The 22920-nt window shown below is 38.4% G+C and overlaps 1 protein-coding gene across 10 annotated transcripts in view; it reads left to right on the forward strand.

Annotated features, from left to right (window-relative positions):
- The window catches only part of Osbp (oxysterol binding protein), a 420928-nt gene that overhangs the window by 58296 nt on the left and 339712 nt on the right, over positions 1–22920 (forward strand). For 2 of the 10 annotated variants that reach the window (XM_067098127.1, XM_067098129.1), the window contains exon 3: positions 10960–10995. The exons of the other annotated variants lie outside the window; for them this stretch is intronic. In XM_067098127.1, coding sequence (XP_066954228.1) covers positions 10960–10995 — 36 coding nt within the window. The remainder of the gene's footprint in view (positions 1–10959; positions 10996–22920) is intronic. 10 annotated transcript variants of the gene reach the window in all.

Raw genomic sequence — 22920 nt, forward strand, 5'->3', positions numbered from 1 at the left:
CCATAGGAGTTTCTGTGCAATCCCTTTCTTCGGATAGGGAAGTGATGTGGGGGGCAGTGCATAGTTTGCAACAAAAGTTCGGTGACAGTGTTAGTGCAGTGGAGGTGCGTCCGTTCGTGTCTGTCACGCCCTAGCCCTAGACCTCTTCCATGCTCCCCAACCCTGGGAGAAGGAACGCCGACAGGCTAAGGGAGGTGAGAGACGTTGAACAACGAGCGGACGTCCCCTCGAGCGATCCTGTTGACGCATCCCAGGACGCTCCCCCTCGCCGCAGGAAAGGCGAGATGAGGACGTGTTCGTCTTCCTCGGATGACGCAAGACCCAGACGTGGTTGGCGTCAATCACAAGAATCTAGACCTATCAAGAGACGCAGGTCCCCCTTCCCGCTCCAACAACCCTCTTGCAGCAAATGGAGCTCTCCAGAGAGATTCCTGTCGGAAGAAGACGGCGTTTCTGCGCCTAAACAGAGGCGTAAGACGATAGCTCGTCGGAGGAAGAAGACGATACATGACTTCAGTTCACGCTTCTCCCCCGCCCCCAGAATGGGACGTGTCGCAAGCTGCGTCACCACCTCTTCATCAAAAGATCCCAGCTAGAGTCTCCGAAGTTGTGGAAGCTCGTGCAGTGCCATCTCCAGTTGTTTCCCAGCAGCAAGTGGCACCTCAAGTAAAGTTCTTGTCGGAAGTCCAGCAGTCCCTTGCGTCTCTTTTTGACTCTTACAAGTCGCAAGGACTAAGAGAAGAAACACACAAGAAGGAATCTAAGGACGTCAACAGACCCAAGAAGAGGGTAAGGCAAGAATCAGAACAACAAGACGCTAACAGCCAGCAAGACGCAAACTCGCGGCAAGTTGCAGCGCTCATAGACGCTTCCCCGCAACAAGCCGCACGAGTGACGGGAGGGAACAAGGATCGTGAAGCTCCCTCGCAGCAAGTTGGACGCATGCATGACGCACGCAAGCAGCACGATTCACACGTTTCCCCACTGTTCGACATCGGAAATAGCGGATCCTTTGGAAGAGATCTTGGAAGAGGAAACTCAAGAAACTCTTCATGCCGCTGATCTGAAAAGACTTCTTACTCTTTTGGCGGACTTATTTCCTAACGATTTTCATCAGGCCGCACCTCGGAGTCCTCCTCGCAATATTTGATGGGTAGACCCCAGAAGTCTTCCTCATTCAAGAAGACAGTGTTGGCCAAATCAGTGAAGAGAGCCTTTTCGACACTGAATGATTGGATTTTGAAGAAGAAGGAACAAGGAAAGACAACTTTTTCCTTTCCCCGACAAGATTGGCTTCTAGATCCAGCGTGTGGTATGAGACTGGGGAAGCTCGGTTTGGGAGTTCCTGCCTCCTCCCAAGGGGACTTCTCCAGACTCGTTGACTCTTCACGGAGAACAGCCATGACAAAAGCCAAGGTTCTGTGGTCCACTTCGGAGTTGGATCATTTGCTGAAAGGCGTCTTCAGAACTATTGAAGTCTTCAGCTTGATGGACTGGACTCTTGCAGCTCTTGCAGAGGTTTCAGATCAGAAGAATGACACGCAAATGCACCTTATTGCCTGTCTCGATAAAGCTGTGAGGGACGGGTCGGTCGAACTTTCTGCCCTTTTCACAGCAGTTGTTATCAAGAAACGAGCTATGCTGTGTTCGTTCGTGTCTTCTGGAGTGACTTTAGCTCAGAAATCTGAACTGTTGTATGCTCCCTTATCTAAACAGCTCTTCCCTTCAGAGCTGGTTAAGGATTTATCAGCAGCCCTTGCGCAACAATCAACGCAAGATCTGATCACAAGGACTGCTAGGAAAGTTCTTCCGGCAAACTTTTTAGCCAGGAAGGACAAGGAAGCTCCTCCCGCTGGTCATCCCATTCGTGGGAGATCCCTTTCGAGAGGAAGTCAGAGAATGGCTGCTGGAGGACAACTTCGTAAGAACCCCAAGCAGCAACCCAAATCCAAGAAATGATCACAACAACCTCCAGACACAAGTGGGAGCCAGGTTATCCCACTTTTTTGGCAAGAGTGGAGCCAAAGGGAGCGGACGTATGGACAGTGAAGTTTTGAAGGAAGGATACAAGATTCCTTCCTAAGGAAGCCCCTCTTTCACAAGAACCGTTAGAGTTGACAGCTACTTACTTGGGGAGCAAAGCAGCAGCTCTTCAAGAACAGGTGACCCAGATGCTATCAAAAGCAGCAATAGAAGAGGTAAAGGACCTCTCGTCAGAGGTTTTTACAACAGACTTTTTCTGGTACCCAAGAACTCGGGGTTGGAGACCAGTTCTGGACGTAAGTCCACTGAACAAGTACGTAAGCAAAGTCAAGTTTGCCATGGAGACATCTGCGTCAGTCCTAGCAGGCACCAGACAGGAAGACTGGATGGTTTCGATAGACCTACAGGACGCCGTATTTTCACGCACCAATTCACCCGAACTACAGAAAATATCTGAGGTTTGTGCATCTCGGGACAACCTATCAGTTCAGAGCACTTTGTTTTGGACTAAGCACGGCTCCTTACGTTTTCTCTCGAGTGGCATCGAACGAGCTCACTGGTTACATCTAAAAGGGATACGGATTTCGATGTACCTGGACGATTGGCTAATCAGAGCCAGATCGCAAGCAAAGTGTCTGGAGGATCTACAAGTTACAATGAATTTGACGCAACAATTAGGTCTGGTAGTAAATCTAGCCAAATCGCAGCTAATGCCTTCACAGGACATCATCTACCTGGGGATGAGGATTCAGTCAGTGGTTTTTCGGGCTTTTCCAGCCCCGAAACGCATTCTAGATTGCTTAGAAAAGGTGAAGCTCTTTCTAGGAGATGGACCTGTTCGGCGAGGGAGTGGATGAGTCTGCTGGGGACCCTCTCCTCGATCGAACAATTCGTCTCCTGGGAAGACTACATCTACGTCCAGTTCAGTTCCATCTGTCAAGCTATTGGAAAAGAGGCCAAGATCTGGAGACGTGGATTCCGATCCTCTGGGAATCAAAAAACATTTGAGTTGGTGGAACGACCCCAAAAAACTTCAATTAGGCCTCGAACTTCAACAAAAGAACCCCGACCTAGTGTTGTATTCAGACGCATTGGACATGGGATGGGGTGCAACGCTGGGGAAGGGCGAGATCTCAGGTCTATGGGAAAACCATCAGAAGAAATGGCATATAAATGTCAAGGAACTGGTGGCCATTCATCTTGCACTAGTCCACTTTCAGGAGAAGGTCCAGAACAAGATTGTACAGGTCAACGCAGACAACACCACAGCGTTGGCCTACATCAGGAAACAGGGTGGCACTCGTTCGGTTTCCCTTTACGAGGCAGCCAAAGATCTCCTGCTGTGGGCAGAAACAAAACAACTTAACTCTGATCACCCGCTTCATAGAGGGAGAGAAGAACGTCAGAGCGGATCTTCTCAGCAGAGGAAGACAGGTTCTCACGACAGAATGGACCTTACATCATGATGTGTGCAACAGGCTTTGGAATCTGTGGGGAGAACTGGTCACAGACCTCTTTGCGACACAGAGAACGAAGAGGTTACCAGTCTACTGCTCTCCAGTCCCAGACCAGGAAGCAGTGGCAGTGGACGCCTTCCTCATTCAAGATCCTAGACAGAGTCATGAAGAAGTTCAGGGAGTTGAACGACGCCCGCATGACCCTGATAGCTCCATTTTGGCCCATGAGACCATGGATCACGGAGGTGATGGAGTGGCTAGTAGACACCCCCAGATCGTTACCTTGTCGGAACGATCTACTCAGACAGCCACATATAGAGAGATACCATCAAAATCTCCTCGCTCTCAACCTAACTGCCTTTCGACTATCGAAAAACTGGCAAGAGCGAAGGGCTTTTCAAGGGAAGCTGCAAGAGCCATCGCGAGAGCGAGGAGAACGTCCACACTCAAGGTGTACCAATCAAAGTGGGACGTATTCAGGGAATGGTGCAGGAAAAATAACATTTCCTCTTCCAGTACCTCTCTAACTCAACTGGCAGATTTTCTTCTGCATTTGAAAACCCAAGGAAACCTAGCAGTATCTACCATCAAGGGATACCGCAGCATGCTTGCTTCCGTCTTCCGTCACAGAAATATTGACGTGTCGGGAGACAAGGACCTCACGGATCTCATAAGGTCTTTTGAGACAGTTAAGAGGAAGGACAACCCGACCCCCTCTTGGAATTTGGACGTAGTCCTAAAATTTTTAACCTCGAATAGGTTTGAACCTCTCGACAAGGCTTCATGGAAGGATCTCACTAAGAAGACCCTTTTCCTGGTCGCTTTGGCTACAGCCAAGAGGGTAGGAGAACTACAAGCCTTTAGCAAGAAAGTAGGCTTCAATGGGGAAAATGCAGTCTGCTCACTTCAACTTGGTTTTCTGCTAAAAACGAGAACCCTTCTCAACCATGGCCCAGATCTTTTTCCATACCAGGGCTGTCTCATTTAGTAGGACAGGAAAAGAGAGAGGCCTTTGTCCAGTTAGGGCCCTAAAATTTTATCTACAGAGGACCAGAAACATGAGAGGTCAGACAGATCACCTCTGGTGCTCAGTGAAGAAACCTTCGTTACCCTTATCAAAGAATGCACTGGCGTTCTTTATCAAGGACTTAATAAGGGAAGCTCACCAAGAATGTGACGAGAAAAGCTTTCCAATCCTCAAAGTCAAAGCGCACGAAGTAAGAGCTGTGGCGACCGATGGCTTATAGACACAACAGGTCTATGAAATCGATTTTGGAAGCGACTTTTTGGCGAAGCAAATCTATCTTCGCAGATTGTTACCTGAAAGAAGTACAGACCCAATATGAGGATTGCTGTTCCTGGGTCCGCACGTTGCCTCCGGCGCCGTAGTTGGAGAGGGTACTACTGCCTCTACCCTATAACTTTTTTTTTTTTTAATTATACCCTTGCCTTTTCTTGATTTGAACTCACAGGTTGTCTGTGAAGGTTGTTGCAACCTTCCACAGTCTGGGGTTGCAAGTCTAAGTTAGGTTTTATGGAGTGTGTTATTTAGTGATTTTAGTGGGTCAGGTGGTCAGCTCTTTGTCCATGGCTATGCCAGGATAGCAAGGGTGGTGGTCTAGTCATGTTAAGGTTGAGGACCGTGTGACAGCCCCATAGAGACTTTCTACAGCCCCCTGGATGGGTCGCTGGGTCTCTCAAGGAATGCAGGCGAATGAGGCAGGATAATTATGAAGCCAGCTTCCTTATCAGGTAAGAACCAGAGTATGTTTACAGCTAATATTTAGTGTTTAGTAATTATACGAATTCCCAACGGTGTTTTGGTTCTCTAACCCACCACCAATGGTGTCAATCAGCTATATATATGTAACTACCAGGAAGTTAGATATTTAAAAATGGTATTTTCATTATAAAACAAGTTTTTAAATATACTTACCTGGTAGTTACATATATAAAAGGTCCCTCCTCCTCCCCTCTGAGAACAGGGGCATGGAATTTCTGAGGACAATTGGGAATGGTTCTAAGTACCTGGTAGAGGGCGCTCAGGTATGGCCACCTGACCATCTATCGGCGATTGCTGCGAATTTTTAATTTCTGCCGTGCGCGCGACGAATCGGCGGGATAAAGCTATATATATGTAACTACCAGGTAAGTATATTTAAAAACTTATTTTATAATGAAAATACCATGCTTGGGAAATAGTGTTGCAAAAGCAGTCCACTCTCGAACAGTTCAAACAAGCGACTAATCAAGCAAGACTGTACAAAAAAGGAAAATGGTCTTTGTTACAGAATGCACTGATACTATACTTTATGGATGTAGCCAATTAGCGTACAATATGTGTATGACGCAATATGTATCTGTCATTCAAAAACAAAAAATTACAGTAAAATGACGTATGTATAAGTTTCTGACAGTAGAGAGAAAGCTTACACCCTCTACCATATGCTATTAATCTGATGATGTATCCATATCAGCCGATAAAAAGTGATAAAGTGACATTTCATGACGCGTTAAGTAAAGTCGTGCTTTTAAGCCAGTAGCAATCACAAAAGCTAACTCTTTCTCTCTACTACCTCTTTCATATTGTGTGTATTTGTATTTATGTTTCTTAATGCAGTACTGTATCATGTGTTGCCTTTTTTTTGCTTGATGTACTCTACAGTATTTCATTACAAGTTTATTTGACTCTAAGCATGATTATCACACACATCATAGCAAGAGAATATTTTATCACTGCTGATATTTTATCTCTAATTACCATAAAAATATTCAGAATGTGAATTTGTAGATGTTGGTGGCCTGTTGTGCTATTTATAACTTTTCTCATGCCATCAACCAAAGCGAAGGAGAGTGTGAGTTTGTGTACATACATACCATAAACACACAGTTGCATTTATCTTTTACTATATAAAAACAAACAATGAGAAAATACAGTAAAAATATAAATGAGAATACAGTAATGTGAATTAAAAATGAAAAAAGTGAAGGAGTTTTGAGTGTTATAGGCTTCAGTGTAAGCGATACCTCTCTCTCTCTCTCTCTCTCTCTCTCTCTCTCTCTCTCTCTCTCTGCTTAGTGTATTTCATTACAAGTTACAGTACAGTACAGGTCGACCATCATTAATCTGGCATCATTAGGACTTGCAAGGTGGCGAATTAGTGATTTTGCTGGATTACAGAGTAGTTAGGTTTGAATATGCTTAACTCAACAGTTAACCATCTCATCCTACCTTTAACCCTTAAACGCCTACTGGACGTATCATACGTCGACTAAAATTGTCTGTTGGATACCAAGTGGACGTAGCGTACGTCGACTACAAAAAATTTCAACCTTCGGTCAACTTTGACTCGACCGAAATGGTCGAAAAACGCAATTGTAAGCTAAAACTCTTACATTCTAGTAATATTCAATCATTTACCTTCATTTTGCAACAAATTGGAAGTCTCTAGCACAATATTTCGATTTATGGTGAATTTTTGAAAAAAACTTTTTCCTTACGTCCACGCGGTAACTATACCGAAAATTTCAGAAATTCTTTCGTCATTTTGTCGTAATTTTTGCACTGTTTTATATTAGCCGTCATGTAAAGTTTTATATATGAAAATGTGTGCAATTTCATGTAAAATACAACAAAATACAACCCATGGTTGTAGCTTTTATCAGTTTGGAAATATTTTCATATAAATCTCGATAACTGCCAAAATTTCAACCTTCAGTCAACTTTGACTCGACCGAAATGGTAAAAAAACGCAATTGTAAGCTAAAACTTACATTCTAGTAATATTCAATCATTTACCTTCATTTTGCAACAAATTGGAAGTCTTTAGCACAATATTTCGATTTATGATGAATTTTTGAAAAAAAACTTTTTCCTTACGTCCACGCCAGAAATTCTTTCGTCACATTGTCGTAATGTTTGCACTGTTTTATATTAGTCGTTACATAAAGTTTTATATATGGAAATGTGCGCAATTTCATGTAGAATACAACAGAAAATAACTCATGGTTGTAGCTTTTATCAGTTTGGAAATATTTTCATATAAATCACAATAACTGCCAAAATTTCAACCTTCGGTCAACTTTAAAGCGACCAAAATGGTAAAAAAACGCAATTATAAGCTAAAACTCTTACATTCTAGTAATATTCAATCATGTACCTTCATTTTGCAACAAACTGGAAGTCTCTAGCACAATATTTCGATTTATGGTGAATTTCTGAAAAAAAAAAACTTTTTCCTTACGTCTGCATGCGGTAACTCGGCCAAACATCTCAGAAATTCTTTCGTCACGTTGTCGTAATGTTTGCATCGTTTTATATTAGTCGTTACATAAAGTTTTATATATGAAAATGTGCGCAATTTCATGTAGAATACAACAGAAAATAATTCATGGTTGTAGCTTTCATCACTTTTGAAATATTTTCACATAAATCACGATAACTGCCAAAATTTCAACCTTCGGTCAACTTTAACTCTACCGAAATGGTCGAAAAACGCAATTGTAAGCTAAAACTCTTACATTCTAGTAATATTCAATCATTTACCTTTATTTTGCAATAAATTGAAAGTCTTTAGCACAATATTTCGATTTATGGTGAATTTTTGAAAAAAACATTTTCCTTATGTCCGCGCAGTAACTCGCCGAACATCTCAGAAATTCTTTAAATCACGTTGTCGTAATGTTTGCACCGTTTATATTAGTCGTTACATGAACTTTTATATATGAAAATGTGCGCAATTTCATGTAGAATACAACAGAAAATAACTCATGGTTGTAGCTTTTATCAGTTTTGAAATATTTTCATATAAATTACGATAAATAGAAAAATTCGACCTTTGGTCAATTTTTAACTCGACCGAAATGGTCGAAAACTGCAATTGTAAGCTAAAAACACTTACAGTCTAGTAATATTCAATCAATTAGCTTCATTTTTCAACAAACAGGAAGCCTCTAGCACAATATTTCGATTTATGGTGAATTTTTGAAAAACATTTTTTTACATCCTCGCTACATGGATTCATGCATCATATTGTGATAATATTTTCTCTGTGTTGCTTTGATCGTTTTACAATTTGTTATATACCAAAATCATCGCAATTTAGTGTACAATACAAAGAAAAAAAAATAATCCGTTAGCTTTAACCGTTTTGCTCACAGCGCGATTTGTATAAAATTATGACAATTTTTTTTTGCGCTGTCATATATTTCAATATTTATATATGATAATGATATTTTTTTCGTTTCTGATGGTTGCATACTAAACTTCAGGCAATGACAAAAAAATGAGCCAAAAATTAACTCTTAATCTTAAAAACTAAGCGTGCTGTGATTTTTTGAAAAAAACTTTTTTTCCGCTTCGGCGCTAACTCCTGAACGCCGCCGGCATACGGGAGACGTTTTTGTAAATAGAGGCTCGGCGTTTAAGGGTTAAAATACCCTGTAAATCAGTGCAAGTTGGTTAGTAAGAATAAAATAAATATTGAATGAAAACCTAGTGAAATTTTAATGAAGCACAGTTAAAATAATTTGTGCAGGTAATTCTTGTGACTTTCACCAGAAAATTCATCAGAGCAGTTTCCAAAGTGAAGAGCTGGAATTTGCAGCCAAGCACATTTACATATCTTGAGGTGAAGGGCTGTCGCAATTCTCATCTTCATTGTGGAATTTTTTTTATATTTTATGCTATTCTCATTTATATTTTTACTGCGATTTCCCATTTTGTATTCCTACAACCCAAAAGATAAAGGCAGTCATGTGTAGGGTATGAATGTATGCACAAACTCATTCCCTGGCATTGGTGAACTTGTTACAACTTGTTTTGGTTTCATATGATTAATTTATATTTTATGCTATTCTCATTTAAATTTTCACTGTATTTTCTAATCTTTTTTTTTTTGTTTACATCCAAAATGATAAACACAATCGTGTGCGTATGGTACATATGTATGCATACACTCATTTCGCTGGTGTCGGTGAACTTGCTACAGCTTGTCCGTGTTGTTATGCTTATGATTTTTTAATTTATATTTTATGCTATTCTCATTTATATTTTTACTGTTTTTTCTTATTTTTTATTTTTACAACCCTAAAGATAAATGCAGTTGTGTGTAGAATACGTATGTAAGCACACAAGTAGCGCCAACAAACAGTAGCGGCAGGTTGGTGCGATGACCTGGGAAATTTGAAATTATGCTAGCTGAAATTAGAGCCAGATTAATGATGGAACCGGATTAGTGATGGTCAACCTGTACCATACATATCCTTTAATAAAATGTGGGAAAAGTAAAAACATAAAAAACATAAAACTAAAAAAGCTCTAACAAAGTAAGACACCTGCCAACCCCTCTCCTCACATCCCACACTGCATTCCCACCCTCCCTCCCAGCCAGAGAAACTTCTTCCCTGCTCCACCCACCTTTCAAAACAAGCCTTTCTCTGAATGAGTGCTTGTAAACAGCCTTATTACCCTTTCTTTCCCATGGTGACCAGCCAACTAACCCCCTCCCATCTTGGAAAATTCGCCAGGCCTCCCCCATCCCCCAAAGTCTTTCTCAGTCTGATTATGAGTGTAAACAGTGTTACCAACATTTTCATTAGGCCACACAGCATTGCCAACCATCAGAGAGTGGTTTTTTCACATGTTTTGAAATTTATATGTATATATGTCTTTGGTCCTTGGTCCCTGGTGCGGGTGTGTCGGATAATGTCAAGTTCCAGATGAGTAAGATCCAGATAATCAAGGGATTACTGTATAAATGCATTGGGAGTTTGTTAATTAGTTAAGTAGAGACAAACCAAAGCTTAAAGATGAGTGTTCCTCTCTCTTAGCTAGAACTCCAGAATGTTGTTTTGCCGTGTACATACAGGTGAAGAATAGAATACATTATCTTACCAACTATCAGTGATTAGGTTAACCAGGATGTAGCTTAACCAGGGATACCTGGGCAGTTATAAAAATGTTTCCAAAAAATAAAATAGGAATTTTAGGCAATGAATGAGTATATGTCTTGTAATTACTATTAATGTAAACAGATCACTATTCTAGAAACCCTTATGGTTCACCATAGGGATTTGTTCATAAATAAAAGATAAAAATTGGAGCAAAGTCACATTAAACTAATAATACAGTGAAGTAGGAAGAGTCCAAAAGAAACATCAAAATTTAAAGGCAGAAAGCAATGCAACATAGGCAAAAGGATGCTGCAAGGAACCTTTGGTACCATCTACAGTAAATTGGGCCCATTTTTTGGGGACCTGTAAGGATAGGAAGGAGTAGAGGTTGGTGTCCAGCTTCAGGAAAAGAAAAGAATTAGCATAAGATGATTAATAAAGAAAATTCAATATGCATAGCTAACTGACAACTCAACTTATGGCCAGAAAAAGTCATTAACACTACTAATGGATCATTTTGCCATTTTGATTATCATTCAATTCTTAATTGTCTGTAGGTATGTCATGGAATACTGCTACCATGTTATTTGTAATTTGTACATAATCCTTTTATATTTCTTTGCAGGTGAGTTCATCTTAGATCCTGACTGGGAGTTGTTACGTGAGTAGAGTGAATGTGTTGTTAAGGTGGTGGTACTAACCATGTTTTTGCGTGATCTTCAAGATTTAGAAATGTGAGTGTTGTCAGTTTTTTCCAGTGTTTCAGATTTGCTTCTGTGTCATTTGGTTTATTTTGAAGGATTGCCAAGTGGCTCAGTAACTTGTGTTGTTGCAGTTTAAGAGGGGCCAAATTCTTTAAGTTCAGGTTTTGGTGTGACAGGTTATTGTGTATGGTTCATAGTATAGTAGTTTGAGTGGGTTTCAGCATTAGTACAGGAAGCTTCCATGCATTTTGAGGTCAGGTTGAAAAGGTCCTTTGCAGATTAATCAGAGAATTACCATTAATAGTGCAGTAAATGGCAGCTTTTGCTGACGATTCTCCAACTTTGTTTCATTGATGACAGGCACAGTGTTTTCATATGAAATGAAAGCTGTTGCTTTACAAATGCCTTTTATCTTAGGTCAGGTTGGAATAGTTTCACTCCAGAATGCAGTCATGTTAATAGTGGTAATAAGCATTTTCAGCATGCCTAGCCTTTTGCAGACATTATTAGAGTTCTGGCAGTTATTAATACAAAAACAAATCCTCTTGAGAATTGGCTACACCAGTTAAATACAATAATCTTAATGGCAATCCTTTATAGTCATTTCTCTGGGGAATGCAGTACAGTACAACATTAACAGTACTGTACAATATGTTTCATATGAATGTCCAGCTTCAGTCAGTAGTGGATTGCAGGTATTGGGCACAAATCCCTAAAATGAATTTTGTCAGAATCATCAACATTTTTGTTAACCCACTTGTAAAGTTTTTATTAACCTGTAGTTTGTTTGATATAACTATTATTCTTTTTTTAATAAGGTGGTCTGGTAAAACTATCTGTTAAAACTGACAAGCCAGGTGTCTTGTGGACCACTTTTTACTGAGCAGTGCTTCCACTGGAAACAAAACCTTTGTGTTTTTTCATTCGATATGATTGTATATTCATTTGCGTCCGTTTTGGCTGTCATTTCAGTAAAATTGTTTTCATCTTTTTTTTTTAAGTTTATATTTTATAGCTGTGATCAATTTTTTAACTATAGTTTGTGTGGAGTCACTCACTATAATAATTTATTGCATTGAGATTTCTTGTGAAGTACTTATGTTTAAGGAATAGGAGGAAGTGCAGCAATTTTTGTTTTCTTTGAGCAGTATATTGTTCAAACCTACTCTCTCCAGAGTGCAATGACTATTAGGTGTGTTATAAGAACAAGTGTCCCTTGCATATATAACCTAAAGGTAGAGCATGAGGTCTCTGTTGTATTTCCCACCCTCTGTTCTCTTTGGTTAGCAGATGCTTCCTTTCCATGCTCAGCCTCAGTTGACCCCAATCCAGTTTTCTGTACTGTGGGAACCCCATGAGTTTGAAAACCTTTAATCAGTGCCATGGACACACCGGTTAATGCTACTAGCATTGGCAGTGCCAGACTCCATCAGAGCTTAAGATCCCTGCTGGCACCATCAGAGCTTAAGATCCCTGCTGCTGTGCCATTAGCATGCCAGGAGGAACCCCTGTTAGTCAAGAGGACACTTTGTGTTTTTGTTTATCCAATATTTCTATTTTGTCTGCAGCCCCAATGGTCCAGAGAAAAGGGATCAGTTAGTACAATAATAGGTGATAATATCCAATAGTGGGAACTTTCTCCTCATTAAAGGACCCCAGTTAGCTGAAAGAGTGATTTTATAAGAGAGAACTCCATACTACAGAACTCTGTAACAGCTGGAAATAGGTGACTCATCCACATGTCTGAACTGATTGCAGATACTCTGACGCTGCTAGTGTTTTAAGTGGTCATGGCTAGGGATATTCTTTTGTGTAATCCTCCACTTACATGGAGACTGATATAGTTAACTTTTGACATTTATCTTCGCTTGCTATTATGATAGCAGTGAAGCCCTGTGCCAAGGGGAGAACAACAGCATAAACAAAAATTTTTACTTAGATTGTTTAGTTACACTGTCTATTAACTTGTTCCCTTGCAGGGTGAGCCACGGTTCATGCGTCTGTTGTCCCCAGTTTTGTGTCCATCATCACAGTAAAAGGACTTGTGGACAGATTGTCATTTAAATCTTTTTTAGCTGCTGAACTAGATCATTTTGGATTGATATTGATTGGCTCTGTTGACTGTTTAGGATTTCTGGCTGTGGTAGCCTGAATAGGTTGGACTCTCCCTGTAATTGCTTCAGAAGAGGGTTTAATCTAAGTCAACCTTTCTCTTTATTCAGTTGTTTATGAAGAGAAAGAGAGCCTTATTAGGTGAAACAAAGCAATTACTGGATTTGTCTCCCTCTCATCTAGGATGTGAAATTCTCTCTTTCCTCAATCCCAATAAGAAGGAAGTTTCTTCTGGAAGAGTGGTTTTAACCATGGGAATTTAAGCCAAGTTGGTTTTCCGTGTAATGGAATCATGCCACTTTGGAAGTGGCAATTGCAGCTGCTTATGAGGTTACCAGGAAAATAAGTTTGGCTTTTCCTCCATTGCAGTAACAATTGGGTAATAACCTCATAGAATTTTTGGGGTGTACAGACAAGGCTATATCTGACGCTCTTGAAGAGTCTGTTTGCTCTTTTATCAATTCCATAGATAGACAGTAGCAACAGCCTTGCTCGTTCATAACCCCTTTGGTTTCTGTGACTTAGAAGGCTGATATAATTGCTCAACATCCTTTTTCTGCATATGGGATTCTTCTGTATAGGCACCGTTGTGCAACGAATATAGAAATCTGAAACAAGGTCTTTGTTACTTTATCAGATGTTAAGGTGTCAGCAACCTAGGCAGCAATCTTCGCTATTGCTAAGAAATGAAGATTCAAGCTCTCAGGCCTCTGTATGAGGAAGGCTGACCCTCTTTTATTGGGTTTGGCAGGATCTGGAGCCAGATTCCTGGATGGTGAAGGTGTTTGAGGAAGGTTATGAACTTCCTATTTTGTCTCAGCCTCCTCTAGAAGCTGCTCCGGTAGACATCCCCTCTTACATACACAATGAAGAGGAGCTCCAGATCCTACAACAAGAATTGTAATCTCCAGTAATGAATGGTGTGGTGGAGGTAGTCTCAGGTTCTTCTCCCTGGGTTTTACAATTGTTTGTTTCTTGTACCAAGTCCTTGGGAGGGTGAAAACTGGTCTTGGATGTCTCCAGGTTGAACCTTTTCATTCTTCTGATTCTGTTCACTATGGAGTCAGCAGGCTCGGTTTTTGCAGCCATACAAAAGGGAGGTTGGATAACATCAGTAGATATGGTGGATGTATACTACTGTATCGTGAGTCATCCCAGCTCAAGGATTTGTCTTCACTTTGTCTCCCAAGGACTGGTTTTTTAAGTTGTAGCCATTGCACCCCAGTCTTAATCCCACCCCTCAAGTTTTCACGAGAACTCTATCCCAGTTGGGAAATGGGCCCACCTTCTGGGCATTCATATGTTACTCTACTTAGATGACTGACTGGCTCTTGCATCCAATCTGGAAGGCATCCTGAGGGCAAAACACTATTTGCTGAAATTTTCAAATGTACTGGGGTAATGGTAAACTTTCAGCAGTCATCTCTGACTGAGGCTTAAAGTATTATGTATCTAGGGATGATCGTAGGTACCAAGACTTCCTGTCAGTCTTGGAAGAATTTCTGTCCTTCACTCCCTTGCCAGCCAAGAGGTGGCTGTCTCACCTAGGTCACATGGCTTCCCTGGAGAAGCTGGTGCCTGGAACCAGGTTAAGGATGAGACCCAACCAGTTTCATCTCAAGCAATATTAAGACAGGAGAGCTTCCAGATTCCTTCCAGGTCCAAGTGCACAAGTAGTTGGAGGAATATGTGAGGTAGTGGAGCTACCTTCTTTGTTCTTACAAGGAGTCTCCCATCAACTCAAGCCCAGACCTTGCATCTGCTGGCTTAAGTACTAGACTACAATGGTGGGGATGGGTCTGTTTCAGTTCTAAAAAAATATATCTGAATTACAAAGGTACATGTATGCGTGAGTGGGAATAGCCTTGTCCTTCATGGTCAGGTGATTATGGGTAACCTGACTGCCATAACTTTGTGGATTTGAATCTTGCCACAGATGATATGGTATATTCATATTTTTCCTCAAATATATATATCTGGTAAAAAAGTGAACTTTAGATTATACATGTGCACATATATATTTAGTCCCATATTTCAAAATGAAAATTCTTTTCCGTTATCATAAACTTCATTTAGAAATTTATCTCCGGAATTTTCACCCTTTTAATCCTAATGCAATACCCAAACAGTGACTCTTATGGCTCCACCCTATTTTCTTTCATTTCTTTTAGTATGCACACTATATAGGAGTTTTCTTGTGAATCCCTTTATACAGTCTAACTTTGTCATACATAGATACTCCATTTTTCTACTTGAATCTTTTGTGCACCTTGCTACCTTCCTTACGCCAGCTATTTTGTGACGCTGCTTTGTTTCATTGTATCATTATGTACCTTCCTTTTACTTAATTTCAAGTTTTTGCAATTTCTTTTCACTGTCACCAGTTAAGACAGTCCTTTCAGCAAGCATAGGCATTCTACACTCCAATGTCAGCTCGATTGCTTTCTAAGAATTTTGTACTTACATCTAATGTCATTTCTGTGACTTCTCACATCACCTGAGTCTTACTAAACAACTACAAGTAGAAATAACGTACCCTTATCTCATGCCCACTTTTACACCAAATCTGTCACTATCCTATTTACATAGGCAAATACACTTTGCTCATGCACCCTTACCTCAGACCCACTTTTACATAGAATCAATCATTCTCCCGTAATGTAAACATGCTTTGTCTTTGTTATAAAGCATGTTTCACCTGCTCTGTGACATACTTCTTTTTCCTACCTTCATCTGGTATATTTACTCCCAAATACTTGAACAAATCAACTGCTTCCACTTTCCCACCATCCATATCAACATTCATAGCTCCATCTTCCCAGTTTCTGTCTACCCTCATAACCTTTACTCTTGCACACATCTACTCTCGGCATTTTCTCTTGCAAACACTTTCAAACTCTTTCATTAATTTGTTCAATTTTTCTTATCTCCAATCCTCATTGTATCTCCAATCCTCATTGTATCGTTTACCAATAGACTCATTGCACAAAGTATTAACAGTTCATTTTTGGAATTTGGAGCTTTGCACCTACCTTTATTGTCCTTTCTCTTGACTTTACCATCACCTCATTTGTAGTGGCACTGAACAACCACGAAGAAAGACAGCACCCTTGTCGTAGATCCCCTTTTTACACCAAACCACTCAATCTCTTTCCCCTTTTCTATGCTAACACAATGTAGATAATTATTTTCCCCACCACTTCCTCTTTACTAAGTGTGCCTCTAAGGAATTTACTCTGGAAACCCTGTATTACCACCAACTAAGTCTCTTTCCACTCACATCTCCACAAGACTTTCTCATTGCTTGTTTACTCCTCAAACTCCATACTTACCAGTGTTACCACCCTTTTCTTTGTCACCTGCCTTTGCATTCAGATGATCTATCTCAACCAACCTTTCATGCTCTCCAAATGCAACTAGGTACAGAGTGAGAATCTCAAAAATATTGTCTTTCACTCAGTGTGTTCCAGTCATGGACCATATACAATCACTTTACATTCTGCTCCGCCAACGCATTCTTACCTATACAGTCCCTGAACTAACACATTTGTACTTTTCCACGTCCTTAAAGTCTTTCTGACACTGCAACGGTACCCTCCCCTTCCCTAACATATAATATATATATATATATATATATATATATATATATATATATATATATATATATATATATATATATATACATATATTTAGTTGTATTCTTCCCATATATATATATATATATATATATATATATATATATATATATATATATATATATATATATATATATATATATATATATATATATATATATATATATATATATATATATATTAGTTGTATTCTTCCCAATCACGAAGATAAAATGTCACAATGTACGTGAGTACATCGTGAAATATATATATATATATATATATATATATATATATATATATATATATATATATATATATATATATATATATATATATATATATATATATATATATATATATATATATATATATATATATATATATATATATATATATATATATATATATATATATATATATATATATATATATATATATATATATATATATATATATATATATATATATATATATATATATATATATATATATATATATATATATATATATACATATATATATATATATATACATATACACATATGCATACATACATATGTACACATTAAACTACAACTGTCGCTCAATATCCAGTTCATGCGACTTCTGGAATGCCACCGAGATGGAGTTGTAAGTGATAAATGGTTTGGTACCTAAGTGACTCGAACACTCGACATTACAAACTGACGACTTCCAGTTGATGTTCAAAACCATTCGGCTATCATTATTAGGTGCCAAACCATTTATCAGATAGCAGAATGGTTTTGAACATTGACTGGAAGTCGTTGCCTCATACTATCGAATGATCGGGTCACTTAGGTACCAAACCATTTATCACTTATCACTTGTAATTCCCCTTTGGTGATATTCCGAAGCAGCGCGAATTGGATATTAAACGATATTTGTAGCTTAATGTTTGTATATAAAATATCATGGTGATGTGAAAAAATATATATATATTTATTTATTTATTTATTTTAATTTATTTATTTAAGCAAAGGCAGTTACTGTGGGCGGGTCATCATCCTTCATGTTTCCAAGTTTTAGGCAAGAGAAGAGGGGAATAGAGAAAGAACAAGGCCTTGATAGACCACATCTTGAAGGGAAGAATCAATGTGGAGAAAAAAGGAGAAATGGAAAAATTCCAAAGCCGATTTTAAGGACATACGATGAGCATTAGATAAGACTTCAGTGATAAAGAATATAAAAAAGGAAAATGCTAAAGTTGTGTATGAAGTTCCTTGTCATATGTTCAGCACTTACTGAAGCAGAGTTAGACATGACTCACGTTGCTTAAGACTGACCTGAGTTGAGTATGATTATCGGACATTCCTCTGCTTGAGCGAAACCAGAATTAGACTGATAAACACACACACACACACACACACACACACACACACACACACACACACACACACAAACAATATAGACGTTTTCCAGTGTAAAGGTTACAGTGAACTGCACGTATGTATTTGTCTTTCGATATTTCCACACGCTCTATTTTGTAAGTGGTTATTTTGTAAATGATATTCGTATCTGTAGATACTTGTTTGGATTTAATTTTATAATTTTTTTTTTTTTTGCATTATCCAGTTATACTTCTGGAATCTTTCTCGTATGATGTATCCATAAGCCCTGCGCCGTAAGAACTCATGCACTGGACTTTATCGATGTTCACAGTCAGAATTAGTTAGAATTGGTAATTTGGTAGTTTCGTACTCGAAGCTTTAAAAGTGAATGAAAGAAATATCTCTCAACTCGGAACGGGTAAAGTAGAAAGAAAACGACACGAGAGAGAGAGAGAGAGAGAGAGAGAGAGAGAGAGAGAGAGAGAGAGAGAGAGAGAGAGAGAGAGGAAAACGGTGGAAATAGGTTAAAGGAAAAATAAGAAACAGAAACAAACTTAAAAAGCGAATGGCAGAAATATCTCGACTCAGAACGGATAAAGTTAAATAGAAAGGAATCGATAATATTAAGAGAGAGAGAGAGAGAGAGAGAGAGAGAGAGAGAGAGAGAGAGAGAGAGAGAGAGAGAGAGAGAGAGAGAGGTGTAAAAAGAAAGCAGTGAAAATAGGTTATAGGAAAAATGAGAAATAGAAACAAACTTAACCATATAGTTGTTCATCTTTAGTTACATGAAAGCAAATATAAGGAAGAAAAATAAGCAGATTGGGTCCTATCAGTGAGTGAGGAGACATTCTAGCCCCTTGAAAGTGAGAAGATTATAGGAATTATGTAAAGCGGAATTTGGTAGTGAATTACAACGCTTGAGAAGATGTATGATATTTCTATATGCAGTGCAAATATTCTTTAATGAGAATTAGATCGGCGAAGAAATTGCGTGAAGTTAATATGTAGATAATAATTTTCTTATATTTAAAAGTAATTCGTAAGTATAATTATAATAAATACGATCGTTTTAATTTTGTAAAAGCAGTGATAAGGGGAAATTCGTTTTGCTATTTATAATATTGTGTCTGTTTTTCCAGTGCACGCTTTTTGCCTTGTACTGTTATCTCTTTACTATCAGTACTTGCCTTTCCGTTGCAATTTGTGGTGAGTGCATCTAAATGACCTCGTGATACTAAGTGGCTTTCATGCGTATCATTGCTTATAATTATTGTTATTAAAGACGACGCGACTACTATTATAATAACCCCCTTCGTTATGAGGTTTAAACTTCAGTGAAGGTCAACTGCCGTGTTGGGGGACACTTAAGTCCTCAGGGGAATGATACTGATTTGTGTTCATTTCACCTACACTGGCTGCTGTCTGTCATTCCTTGATAGCTTCTTGATTGTCTTCCTTATCGTGAGTAGTCGTGAGTAGTATTAAGTCACGTAAGTGTAATCCATCGCCATCGTGTAACAAAATTGGGGTACGTGTACTGCATCTGGTATTGTTGCTCTTGTAATTATTGTTGTTTGGCCAGCCTTTTAACTTGATCATCATGCTACTGACTTATAGCTGAAGTCTTTTTGGAATCTGCATAGCCAGTGAGTTGAAGTGTATTTTTATTTCTCAGTCTTGCATACGAATTATAAACTTTAAACAGTCATGTTGAACAAAAAAACACACACACAAACATACACACACACACACACACAAAGTATGAGGCATTGCCCCACACGGGAAACGGGTTTCTGAAAATGATAGAATTTTGAACATTCTCGATGTATAATGGTTCAACATAGAATACCCAGAAGAATATAACTCCCTTCTCAATATAAAAAAAAATAGTAAGGTTAGCTTACCTAGTTTACTTGGAAATTAATTCTCAATTTAATTTTTGGGCATGAGCCGTAAGGCTTACACTCCAGGTGTGTGCTTGCCAGTTCGTATCGTGCTCAGACACAATTAGGATCCAGTTACTTAGGGATTAGAAGAGTGTAATCAATAAAATCGTTTTTGTATTTAGTGGTTTCTTTGTCGTCGCTTAATCTGTGCTCTATTTGATTATGCCCTCGGCCATATTATTTAATTCCTTGGGGTGGGTGGGGAGAGGGTGGGAGTAGGATTTTGGGGGAAGGTTTTTATTCCGAGAAGAGTTAGGTGTCGAGTCAGAGGTGTTTTGACTTAATCTTTGGGTATATGATTGTTTCATGCTTTATTAGGCTATTAGACTTTTTATATATTTCTTTGTGTTATGTATTTGTTGATTTATTTTTTATAATTTTCTTAGTATCACTATTCACACCGTGTTATATAGGTTTTTGGGCCGTTTGCCCTTCTTAAATCACACCTATCTATCTACACACACACACACACACACACACCTATTAGTTCTTCGTTGGAGGGGTGGATAGAGCTGTCGCCTGGCACACTGTTGGCCCAGCGTTCGACTCCTACCCGGCTAATGAAGAATTAGAGGAATTTATTTCTGGTGATAGAAATTCATTTCTCGCCATAATGTGGTTCGGATCCCACAATAAGCTGTAGGTCCCGTTGTTAGGTAACCAGTTGGTTCTTAACCACGTAAAATAAACCTAAAACTTCGGGCCAGCCCTAGGAGAGCTGTTAATCAGCTCAGTGGTCTGGTTAAAAAAGATATACTTAGCTTTTTCACACACACACACACACACACACACACACACACACACACACAATAGATAGATAGATAGATACACGTCAAGGAAATACACTTCATATAGGTTTGGCAATTAAAACGAATCCATTTATTTGAAACTAGACATGCAGTACGACTTGAAGTAGAGATTTTATATAATTTTTTCAGTTACAGCCAGGCTTCGGGATTCTTCCCTCCACCGTTTTGATGCCCAAAATCTACTCTGGTTTTCCCATAAGCATTGGCTTTATATATACGAACGCAGAATTCTGAAAAATTAGTTCAGTGAGATTTTTGTTATATTTTGAAAAATATTGAGGCTCCAATTCTCATTACTCTGATTTTTTTTAAATGAATGAGAGGTTTATTAATCGTTTTAGTAAAAAGTAATGTCTTGATTAAAACTGGAATTGGAGCAAAATTAAGGCCTATCTATGGACGCTCAGAAAAAAACAAGTTTTGGGTACACAGTATTTATTATTATTATTATTATTATTATTATTATTATTATTATTATTATTATTATTATTATTATTATTATGTAAACGAGCTGAGAATGATTAATGAATAGTTGAAACGAAGAAATTCAACTGAATAATGCCCATACAAACATGTCCAAATCAGCTGGCATTGTAAATTGCAATGACCTTGATAAATTTAAAGTGGGCCTTTGTGCTTTAAGGAGAAACTTGAGGCAGAATGCCGATAGCTTTAGTCGGAGGAGAAGTGTTACTATCGATCGGTCACGGGTTGTCGGTGCCTTAGTTACCCGAGGCATGACCTGAAGTCATCTTGGAATGCTCCGTTATTCAGTCGTCTTACTGTCTCGTAGACTTTATCAATACTCGGCGTCCGGGTCTCGATGTAACCCCTGGCCGCTTGCACCGGGCTGTTAAGGGGCTTTTTGTTAGTCGCAGTAATCATCGGCGTTAACTCCAGTCTTTGTCATGCTGGTTAATCCGGCCTTGCGACTAGCATGAGTATGAGCTCTTGTGTATGTGTAGTGTATATACTGTATATATATATTTATATTATATATATACATATACATACATACATAAATTCATACAAACACACAAGAGCTTATACTCTTGCCAGTCTCAAGCCCGGGTAGAATAGCGTGAAAAGACTAGGGTTAACACCAAGTGTTATTGAGACTTGCATAAGAATCCCTTAACAACCCGGTACTAGCGGCGAGGGGTCACACTGAGACCTGGACCTTTATATATTATATATATATATATATATATATATATATATATATATATATATATATATATATATATATATATATATATATATATATATATATGTATGTGTGTGTGTGTGTGTGTGTGTATTATATTATATATATATATATATATATATATATATATATATATATATATATATATATATATATATATATTTATATATATATATATATATATATATATATATATATATATATATATATATATATATATATTTATTTATTTATATATACTGTATATATATATGTATTATATATATATATATATATATATATATATATATATATATATATATATATAATATATATACAGTATGTATATAAATTTAAATTATGTACATAGAAAAGGAAGGTGTATTTGATTGCATAAATTTTTTGGTGTTTATGTGCTAACTGAAGTTTTATTTTGTCGTGACTGTCAATCTTCATCGAAGAATATTACTCCAAGATCATAATTTAAAGTCTCTCTCTCTCTCTCTCTCTCTCTCTCTCTCTCTCTCTCTCTCTCTCTCTCTCTCTCTCTCTCTCTCTCCCCGCGCCAAATAAAATACATACTCGGAAAATGCATGAAAATGATATATATTTGACTTTCATCTTTTCTTTTTGAAGGATTTTGTGTTAATTAATTCCCACTCAAGAAGAACTTAGCGTGATTGCAATGTTGAACTAAGGGAAGGAGGGTTGGGGAGGGGGAGGTGGGGTTGGGAACCCAGTTGTTCTGTGGTGGGAGGAGGGAGGGTTAGTCACCTGCTGACATCATTATTATTTTGCAAGTTTTATGGCTCTGCGAATGTACTTCAGTTGGTGGTATATCACATGGTATTGGCGTCTAGAAC

This window comes from Macrobrachium rosenbergii, chromosome 54 (genome assembly GCF_040412425.1).
Source record: "Macrobrachium rosenbergii isolate ZJJX-2024 chromosome 54, ASM4041242v1, whole genome shotgun sequence".
NCBI classification, from domain to species: domain Eukaryota; kingdom Metazoa; phylum Arthropoda; class Malacostraca; order Decapoda; family Palaemonidae; genus Macrobrachium; species Macrobrachium rosenbergii.